This window comes from Phallusia mammillata, chromosome 2 (assembly GCF_965637545.1).
Source record: "Phallusia mammillata chromosome 2, kaPhaMamm4.hap1.1, whole genome shotgun sequence".
NCBI classification, from domain to species: Eukaryota; Metazoa; Chordata; class Ascidiacea; order Phlebobranchia; family Ascidiidae; genus Phallusia; species Phallusia mammillata.
Genome location: NC_137253.1, coordinates 12,978,638 through 12,989,189, shown reverse-complemented (window position 1 = coordinate 12,989,189; position 10,552 = coordinate 12,978,638). Strand labels below are relative to the sequence as shown.

Below are 10,552 nucleotides of genomic sequence, written 5' to 3'. Positions count from 1 at the left end.
TGACAACACTGATTGATGAGTTGAATATGAATTTTAGTATAAAGGCCAAACATGTGACACACACGCCGTAAGACCTGTTTCACGTTTTACCAGACGACTGTACCTTGCTTCCTACGACGGAAACTTTAAACGATTGGATTGGGAAGGTCAAACCCAGTTTTGTGTTTTGGTCAACTCACCAGGCCAAAGGTTGGTTGGTGATGTAAATGGGGACGGATACGACGATCTTATATGCCGTAAAAAAGATGGGTAAGTACGCTATTTTTAATATATGTCACATAGTCAAACAGCAACCACACAAAATTGCAGTTTAATGCAAGGGTAGCGTTTTTACAGACCTGAACAATGAGACTGAAATTTAGCCCTTTACGTTGACTTGCCAGTTATATGTAAGTCAAAAAACCTGCACAAACAGTAGAAAAAACAGCAACAGCCATATTTTGAACCGAGGTTGTGTACAGCCAACATCACATGAAATGAAACGAGTAGTTTCTTCTTGTTTAACGAAACCGTAATTTGTAGCCGCAGCGGCACTTATGGAACAGTAACAACCTGTACAAAAACAAGCACAAAACGACGTAAACTAACACACAAAGCAAATGTGTCACCAAAACGTCCATTGCAGGACTGTGGAAGTCACCCTGCTGATTGATGGTCGCTTTCCAAACCAGCTGGAGTGGAGTGGTAAAATCCCCACGTGCGTCAACCAAGACGTTGCAACCATCGCAGATATGAATGGCGACGGCAAAGCCGATTTTATATGTGGTGACGCCGATAAAGTTCGGTTTAGGGAAGTATACATGAACGTATATCAGCTGTAATTATTCTCCTTGGGTTTGTTGCACGTTTATTTTGATTTTGGTCTATATTTCTGTTACTTTGAAAATACATAAGTTAGTTCACTTCGTGTTTAGGACGGTGAAATCTGTACATTAGGTCAAACACGCTTGCCAATCGACTAACATATAAAATTACTTTTGCACACAATTACTGTGACCATCATGGCACAAGGAAATGTAACAACATCAGTGTAAAAGATAAATTGTGCACTTAAAATGAAACAAACTCAAATTGGTGCAGAAACTTGCTGAACACATCCAAAAAAACAAGTCTGTTTTTAAGTCTACAAGTCTGTTTAAACAAGTCTCATACTCGCTCTCTTTACTCCTCCAAAAGAGAAAGGAAATCATCCAGGTTTTCAACAGTAATATCATCATCATTAGTAGCACTACCAGCAGGAAGAAACTCGTTGCCTGTATATTGAACCAGCTCATTGCCACTTGGTTCAGCAGGTACTGAGGGTTCAAACACATTTGGGGAAGGTGTTATATCAACAGAGTTGTTAAACAGTTCCTGGATCAAATCATAGTCCAGCTTCACTTGTTGATTGTTGGAAAGTCTGCGCTTAATGCTGTGTAGATTATTCTCAATTAAATCAATGTTTGAATGGATTTTTTGTGGTGGGCTTGTAGTTGATAATGCAAGCTGATTTGAGTTTGGCGTCGATAAAAGGTTTTGTGATTCTTGGGATGGCAAGTTGTCATCCGGACCTACAATGCCTTTCAACAAATCATCTACGGTGTGAGAGTCTGTGTCTTCTGCACTAGTTGCAAAAGAACTGGTGGGTAGAAAGTTATCAGACAAATTTGTATCCAATTGGTCAATGTTTTCACTGTTTACATTTGCATCTGGACTAAAAGCATCTGCAGGACTGGATATATAATTTGGCATGTCCTGTTTGCTGGCAGCACCAGTGGAATATGTTTGGTCAGTGGTGATAAAGTTTTCAACTGTTCCAGCTGATTTTGAGGCTGTTGGCTTGTTTGACAAAAGTTCTGTAATAAGAGGTCCTTCAGATGTTGATCCAACATTCGAAGCAATATTTTGTTCCAGTGCGTTATCATTAACCTCCTCAGTTCTTGACAATTTCGGGAATGGGGCTTCATCAGCGCTTCCAGCTTCTATCATTAACTGTAAAGGTCTTTTCATACCAACTCCACCATGGTGCTTAACCAGACTGACTAGAAACTGGATCAGCCGGTTTACCACCTTTTGCTGGTGTGCATGCTTTTGTCTTAGAGCCACAACCTCTCTCCATAGGTCCTCGTTTTCGCGTTTAAGCTCTGAAAGCTGTACAGAAATATTTGATTGTGTGCTTTTGATGTCATGCATGTCATCAAGCACTGTTGTCAGTTCTTCAGTCTTGTTAGTTTGTGTAACCTTTCGCTTGATGTACTGTAGTAGTCCTTCTTCATCCCTTTTAAAGAATGGATGTAGAAACTCAATTGATTCCTGCTGAAGGTCCAAGCTACCTTGTTGAATAGTGGTAACTTTCCGAAAGCCATACATGTTTAGTTGTCTAACAAAGCTTGCAAATTTGTTGTGCTTAAAATACTTTGGGAGAACATGTTTTGAAAATCCAGCTTGATCTCGCACTATGAATGACTGTCCATCCTCACTCCAGGACACATATTTGTTAAACTCTGGTTCTTGTAACAAATTGACCAATTTCAGAAGAAATGTAGGAGTCATGTTTGCATATCCTGACAAGTTTGCAATTGGCATTGATGGTATCTGTAAAATTCAAATCACATGTTTAACTATAACTATACACTAACAATATCAGAAATTATTAACTAGTCACTTACTTTCATTTCCATTTTGTCAGTATGAGTCGACATTGTAATTTCTAGACCAAATCACAGCATAAGTCAATTATGTAATTACTTGTGACTAAAAAAAAAAATCGAGTTTGAAACAACAGGCATTGATATTGATACATCTCCAATATAATATTCCCTGCCGTTTCAAACTAAGACACAAAACCTGAACAAGATTAAAATTGGACTAAATTGCTTGTATATTCGCAATCACATTAGCACGACATGCCCTTTTTTAGCTGTCACCAAAATGTCTCCAACTGCTGCAGCTGTCGTTCCGGTTTTTACCATTATTTGTTGTGCAACAATTCCCTCTTATCCGGCGCAGCGCAGTCCTGTCACGTACCGAAACTTAATCTTTACTAAGTTGGTACAAGTTTAAAGCCCACCGAAGTGTACTTGTATCTAATACCGTTGCTTAATTTTACTACTTGTGATATAAAAAAGTTTTTTGTCGAAATTCGAAAACAAGAACAACGATACTTTGTAAAGCTATTTAATCATCTCAGCAGTCCGCAGCAAATTATGCGGAATAAACCGACACGCGTAGCAAAAAAATGTCTTATTTCACTGCTTTGAAGTGATTATTTCAATATTGGCTGTGCTTCTTGATTTTTGTGTAATTTAAAACTTGGGATTCCCAAATTCTTTACCTAAACAAAACTGTACTGGCGAGGAAAAAACTTATTCTCTCACGTTGTTTTGTTTCATCGAGGCGTGCAATTGCTAGAATTGACTGTTTTGTTTCTGGAAATGTGAAAACTGGACATGGCATTGATATTTACTCCAACTAATCAAGTTCGTTTGACGAACGTCGCAATTGTGCGGATGAAAAAGGGAGGTAAACGTTTTGAAATTGCATGTTACAAAAACAAAGTAATGTCATGGCGTAACAAAACCGAAAAAGACATCGACGAAGTCTTGCAAACGCACAACGTTTTCACAAATGTTTCCAAAGGCCAAATGGCAAAAAAGCAGGATATGATGAGCGCATTTGGCACGGAAAACCAAACTGAAGTATGTGTGGCAATTTTAGCTAAGGGGGAACTGCAAGTTTCCGAGAAGGAACGAAATGACCAGTTGGAATCCATGTTTCGTGATATTGCCACCATTGTCGCTGATAAATGTGTTAATCCAGACACAAAACGTCCCTACACGGTAACCGTTATTGAAAGGACCATGAAAGAGGACATCCATTACTCAGTAAACCCTAACCGCAATGCAAAGCAGCAAGCATTGCAAGTTATTAAAATGTTAAAGGAAAAAATTCCCATTAATCGTGCTGAAATGAGGTTAAGGTTTTTCCTTCCTGGCAAAGATTCAAAAAAGACCAAAGAAAAACTGAAGACTTTAATTAAAACCGTAGAAAATGAAGAGTTTTCCTCCGGACTTGAAATGGTTTGCTTAGTGGATCCGGGCTGTTATCGCCAAATTGATGAAGTGGTAAGTAAAGAAACTCGTGGCAAAGGAAAAGTTGAAGTGCTGAATTTGAAAGAGGTGGAAGAAAAAGAGGAAATGCTGTAAACTTTTTTAATGTCAAACTGCCCTTACCTACATATGAAAATCTAGCAGTATCTTTGCAATAAATTGTTCCAATTAAACATTTATATCTTCATGTATCAAGTTGTAGGAAATGCAGCATGAGCGAAACGAATAAGGCACTAAGTCTCTTCTATTGAGGAACTTCTAACCAATTATGGATCAACTAATGATACAACAAAAGTGCAGTTTTTGTAGTTTAATACATACTAAAAACGGCAATTAAAAAGCATGAAGGGAAATGGCTGGGTTGAAGTCATTATGGCATGTACATTCTGCAAGTCTTTAAGTGAGCAACAGCATCTTCCTTAGTGGGCAAAGTGACTTGACATTGCTTGCATGTTATAGTGTTGTGCTTTTCATGTCGATCGAGGTGTTCTTTCAAGTTATGTTTTAGCACAAAAGCTTTTCCACATATTTCACAAGTGTGTGGTTTCTCCCCTTCATGAAATTTCATGTGCCGATATAATGACTGCCTGCATGGAAAAATTGTTTTGTTGTTCGGTGAAATAAACAGTGGTACTACATTATTTATACAACAGTACAACAACTATCAAAGATCCAAATTGAACATTGACCTGAATGTAAATGACTTTCCGCATTCTGTGCAGAGGTAAGGTTTTTCTCCAGTATGTTTACGTAAATGGTCTTTCAAATTCTTTTTATCAGCAAAACACTTTCCACATTCAACACAGACATCTGTTCTTTCTTGACTGTGAGTGCGAAGATGTGCTTTAAGCAGACTTGCAGCCTAAATGAGTTGTATGTTTAGAATGTTTTTGGAAAGGCAAAGTTTGTGGGGGGAAAAACAAAAAACTTGTTTTCGAGGTACCTAATAAAATAGACACTTACTGTAAAATCTTTGCCACAATGGTCACATGAAAACCGCTTGATCACTCCATGATTTTGCCTTACATGAAGGACCTGATCCCTCTTCCTATAAAACAACTCATCTGGACATAGAAGACAAGACCAAGTTTTGCCCTGCATGTTGGTTATTTTTTTTGTTTTCTTGCGTGGTAGTTTTTGGGGCTTTGACTTTCTTGGTTTGCGCCTAGAGATTTTATCTGCGTCCACACTGTCATCATCAAACTCGCACACGATAGAAATACCACTAACACTGCAACTGTCATCAGGAGACATTTCATCCTCATTGGAATATTCGGACCTAAAAGGGTTGCAGTTTATGCACAACCATCAAACTACAACTATTATAATGTATGTCAAAAGAAGGTCAATCTAGCAAAACCTATTCACTCTTTGAAGATTTGTATGTTCCCAATTCATGTTATCTTATTAATTCCAAACACCTGTATTACCTTAGTATTATAAAACATTAAATATGTTGCTTTTGGCCAAACTTTGAACAAATATACACACCCATGATCAGACGGTGTAGGTGAATATTGCAAGACTACAGTTTGCAAATCGGAACTTGCATTTTCAAGAATGGAATGAATGATCCCCTTTGATTTGTTTTGAGGTGAGGTTTTACTGTTTGACTCTGTTGACTGTGTTTTACTTGTCTCTTTGTCTGGTAGTTGAATTTCTTTCTGTGGACTGGCAGTCGTTTTGTTGTTATGTGAAGCAACATGGTCAGTAAATAATGATAAGTCCGACATTTTGAACTTTCTTTCGCAAAATTCACATTTTAACAGGATTTCAGTAATTTCGGATGCACTGCTTTGTTTTGGTGTATCTTTAATAGACTCCGTGTTAGTTTCCTTTTCAATCAAGTTGTTGCATTCAGAAACAATCTGTCAAAAGTACAAGGAATTCTTGCATTAACATATTCTGGTGTTACAAAAAACAAAAATAATTTAAATGTGTATTGATTCAATAACTGACCTCATCAAAATTGCACCATTTAGCACTTTTCATGATGGATTGCAAGTCATCCATAGATAAGCCACTGTATTCAATTGCACCAAGATAAAAGTAGGGAATCAAATGAAGAAAACTTGTTGGTGTAAACATTTTTAAACATATTTCCTTTGCTGGGTTGGTAGACTTGGCTCTTGTCTGTTTTGAGCCTTTTTGTATTAAATTATGCAGCTTTGGGGAGGCTGCAGCCAAAATACAGGAATGTGCATGAAATTTTTGTTTTCCAACCTTTACCACAATATCACAGTATTCCTGGTTTAATTGTTGCTGGTAAAGAGCACGAAGCCTTTCTTTTCCGACTGGACCAACTTCGGTTTGTAACATGATTGTAACTCGTAAAACACCAAGGATGCCTATCAGAAAACGCTGACAATCGATGACTTCGTTAATCGTTAGTCTTCGTTCTCTCTTCACTGCAAAACTTTTTTTGCCAAAATTGCAGTCTACACTAAGGTTTAATATTCTTCATTCACGATTATTTTCAAAACATCTACCAAAAAAAGGTTTTGATAAGATAGGGATAGCAATTTGTGAAGTAGGTAAATTGAAATCTATCACACAGACTAGATGCGTTTCGCTTGACTGAATCCGGTATCATAGAAGTAATTCCATATCTATTATGACGTCAGCTTTAACATTGTGATGCAGTCCTTTGTCTGTAAATTTTGCATTCTTTGGAAACAAGTCGGACGGATAGATTATATCTTTGAATGTGAACAATGTTTTTCCAACTCTTCCAAATGCATTTAGTTTTCAAAAATAAACTTTCAGCAAATCATGCCACGGCCCTTTGGGAGTGGGGGACATATTTTAGGATGCTTCAAGGCCACACAAAGCACAATTTAGTGAAGGTCTCACATACAATCGCAAATAATATGTTTTTTATCAGAACAAATAAACACGTTTTAAAAGGCAGTGTCAGTGTTTCAGGAAAACCAGTGTTGCCAGGTCAAAGTGTGGAAAAGCGCAACTTTACCCGTCAAAAGGAGCCCATTTTACAAACACCTGAAATACAAATGATTTTTACTACTTTCACCTGTTGGGGTGACAAGTATTCAGGTTTCTCCGTGTTAGATTTAATTTTTGTGCATTTTAAAATTAAATTTGAGCTGTTTATCCACTTTTTATGTTTTTTTAAAACTTTTTAATCTCTACTTTAAAACAAAAATGTTTCGGACTAATACCAAAGTAAGATGACCTTTAAAACAATGATTTTTGCCAAGAGACAATTCCTCTTACGTGGTAACAAAGGCCTTTATTAAATCTCTTTGTTTGAAAAATGAACGTTACATTGCGTGGACTGAAAGCATTCTTTTGCTTAGCTGGATGTTAAATCTCCGACACTCTGGGCGATTTCATTAGTTTTTTTGTCAAAATTGACGTTGTTGACGTCACAATAATAATGCAATCATTACTCGTCATACGGTAAAAAATGTCATTTACAAACCCGCCCAAAAAGGCGCAACCCGCAACTCACGAAAAAAGCCCGCAACTTGATGTCAAAAGTAGCCCAATTCGGCGACAAAAGCGCAACCTGGCAACACTGAGGAAAACAGTAGCAAATTGTGCACTCCTGGTGTTGCCCTGTCTTTTAATGGATGGAGGGTGCGCGCTCAGACAGCACAGCATTTGCGATTGCTTAATTCCTGAAATGGTTCTTGACGCGCATTTCCTTGCGTTCAACAACTTCAAGGCACCAAGAGCCAAAAAATTTCTTCTTTGGCTGGCGTCCGGTTTGGTAGGTGGCGGCGGAGCAACGGATTGCTGAGTCAGCACCATAAACGCCTATGCTCCGCTGCGCCACCTATCGAAACAATTTTTAACCAGGCGCCAGTCAAATTCCAGTGTTAGTAGCTCTACCAATTCCTTTATTTAGGCAATAGGGACAGATGGTGGCACTCGAGGGTTTAGCAGCAAGACGAGCACAAAGGAAAAAGCTGATCCTGCAAACATGCAAAACTTTTGTTACGACAACAGACGAGAAATTAACAGTGAAGTCGACTCTTACCGAACTAATATAGGACCATAGTCAAAGCGATCAGTAGATTCAAAGTTTTGTACATACAGCATCAAATTCAATAAATATCACCAAACCACTTTTGCAACGAACTTCGTGACTTAAAGCAACGAATCTTACTGCAAAAACAGTTAGTTACAGAAACAATACGCTGGCAGACGACGGCGGAATCCTCAATTAATGTGATGCAATAATTTGGAACACAACGCAAGTGTTGCATAATGCGATCACGCGCGATTTCGGGAACATTCTCATCACAACAATCCACCAACAACAGAGTTTGTTTTAGCAGCTGAACATGCATTCGTGTACACTTGTGACGACCAAAGTGGCCTCTCCAAAACACTGAAGCACCGTACTTCGTCATTTGCAAAGTTACGTGTCCATATTCACAATCTGTATATATAGCTACCTGTCCACTATTTTTTCACAACGAATTAGATACAGTTTGTTGCACCTGTAAGTCGACCTCTGTAAGAGACAAGGGGCAAAATCGAGACATATGGATGTCATTGCAAAAATTTCGATTTGGGCTGTGATTTTGGTGCTTGTCGGAGGCCAGTTGAATCACTTTCTTCAGAGCACGATGATTGACGCTGGAATTATGTCAAAGAAAGTTAAAATGTCCGATGCATGGTAAGCAAACATGGACAATTTTTTTAAAGCAGTTCGTATCATATGTTTTTTAAGCAGTTTGTGGCTACTATATATAGGAGGTCGTACTATCCAGGCCTCTTCAAATATTATAAAAAACAAAATTCGACTTTATACGAGGTGGATCGTGAAATCGAAAAATGCCTTATGTGACATATATATGACAAGATTAAGTTCAGCCGAAGTCATTATGCCACTCATCACATTAAAGGTCCTTAAGTATTGTCGCCACTCACAAAATCAAACAAAAAATTTGGTCTCATATAATCATTAGCACACTTGTTAGTAAAGATGCATAGGGTTTTACTTTGGTTGGTACTAATCGTTTCAGGTGCTACTAAACGTGGATAATTAAACAATTTTGAACAAAAGTCTCTTTGTTTGTTTTTAGCAAATTTGAGGTGCTACCAAAGTGGTTCAAAGATGTTATGCAATGCGAAGAGAAAGATAGGAAATCAATTTCGGAAAAAACGAAAATGCCCAAACTTGACTTAAAGCTCGACTTGGATGACGACTTGCTGCAAGATATTCGCTTTGAAAATCGCGAAAAAACACCGATCGAGAAAGTAATTGAGTGCGTGAACAGCTGTTTCGCTTATCTGCAGCGTTTGATTTTGCCTGAAAATTTTGTCATGCCTTGCATTCTCGGCGACTGCAACATGGACAAGAAGATAAAGTTGGAAAAGGAAAAGTATGCAAACTTTATTGGGAGGAAAGTTCCTGTCAGTCCTCCAGAAGAACCGGTTGACGTAAAACGGACAAAACCTAAAACAACTCCTTAAATTAAATTTGATTTCCCTAAAAATGCTTAGATGTGCACTTAAATGATTAAATGAACTTGAGAGGATCACATCGAGGTTTTTTTATATCCAATGTTTGACACGATGTGGCCATGCTGTATCCTGTTGTGACAACTCGATTGCACAACTAACCAATTTTATGGTACGAAATCGATTTTACCATAAGATTCAACAAGACAATTTATTTTTAAAAAGGATAGGTGTTGTGGGCGAAATCCCATTAAAAACAGCTGCAATATGCGTAACTAAATTTTAATTGCTTTTGGGTGCAGCTGGCCTAAAATTGACAGCCCCAGCTGTCCGAAAAATAAGCCTACAACCGATGCTGTGATTGATCGAAAATGTCGTATTTTGTTGTTTCATTTTTGTGAAAACGAATAAATAAAAAACATGTAGGCTATAGGCCTACTAACAGACTGAGGAAGGAATATTAAAAACGTTGTAATTGGAGAACTATGTCGAAAATATTCTTTAAATAATGAATTTTTGTCTGAACATTTTCAAAAAACAATTGGTTTAATTCAGGGGTGTGCAACCTGCGGCCCGCGGGCCACAATCCGGCCCGCCAAGCCGTTTAGTGTGACCCTCAACAACACTCTGATTCAGAGCAAGTCAAAATGCACATTTTAGCAAAAGATCCCCGCTAGTTTTCGGTAAATCTCTTAAGTTGCTATACGTAACAAGAATAAGCTAAACCAGTGCACGTTACTTAATTCACCCAGACCTATGATCTTCTATTCGCCTTAGGTGCTTTTCTGTATCGCGTTTCTATACCGAATGTGGCGTAATATACCTCTTTGTCTATAGTAAACAACTACTTTGTTGTGAAAGGCAGTGTTGCGACGAAACTTAGTTGCATCTTACATTTTAAAGTTGATTTTAAACGCAAAATAAAACAAAACGCAGGGGTGTGGAATAATATCGACATAATATTATAATGCAAGCCGCATTAACAGTAGGGTAAAAAAACGTGTAAATACGGTACATGAAAAAAATGT

General features: G+C 37.9%; 4 protein-coding genes across 4 annotated transcripts; 2 read left to right on the top strand and 2 right to left on the bottom strand.

The window, feature by feature from the left end:
• Positions 1-415: 415 nt before the first annotated feature.
• Positions 416-2,981, bottom strand: LOC145213988 (heat shock factor protein 1-like). Its single transcript, XM_080082407.1, has 2 exons — positions 2,649-2,981; positions 416-2,574 (listed from the first exon to the last, which is right to left on the bottom strand). Exons 1-2 carry the CDS (start codon positions 2,679-2,681, stop codon positions 1,162-1,164), a joined length of 1,446 nt encoding a protein of 481 aa, XP_079938533.1. The 5' UTR covers positions 2,682-2,981; the 3' UTR covers positions 416-1,161.
• A 272-nt stretch (positions 2,982-3,253) lies between these two features.
• On the top strand, positions 3,254-4,729 carry LOC145213990 (ribosome maturation protein SBDS-like). Its single transcript, XM_080082410.1, has one exon. It carries the CDS (start codon positions 3,429-3,431, stop codon positions 4,182-4,184), a length of 756 nt encoding a protein of 251 aa, XP_079938536.1. The 5' UTR covers positions 3,254-3,428; the 3' UTR covers positions 4,185-4,729.
• Positions 4,384-6,624, bottom strand: LOC145213989 (uncharacterized). Its single transcript, XM_080082408.1, has 5 exons — positions 6,048-6,624; positions 5,580-5,956; positions 5,052-5,367; positions 4,778-4,950; positions 4,384-4,675 (listed from the first exon to the last, which is right to left on the bottom strand). The coding sequence occupies exons 1-5, from the start codon at positions 6,405-6,407 to the stop codon at positions 4,459-4,461; spliced, it is 1,443 nt and encodes a 480-aa protein (XP_079938534.1). The 5' UTR covers positions 6,408-6,624; the 3' UTR covers positions 4,384-4,458.
• Positions 6,625-7,499: 875 nt separating this feature from the next.
• On the top strand, positions 7,500-9,895 carry LOC145214179 (uncharacterized). The gene is made up of 2 exons (XM_080082667.1): positions 7,500-8,736; positions 9,146-9,895. The coding sequence occupies exons 1-2, from the start codon at positions 8,603-8,605 to the stop codon at positions 9,534-9,536; spliced, it is 525 nt and encodes a 174-aa protein (XP_079938793.1). The 5' UTR covers positions 7,500-8,602; the 3' UTR covers positions 9,537-9,895.
• The last annotated feature ends 657 nt before the right edge of the window (positions 9,896-10,552 follow it).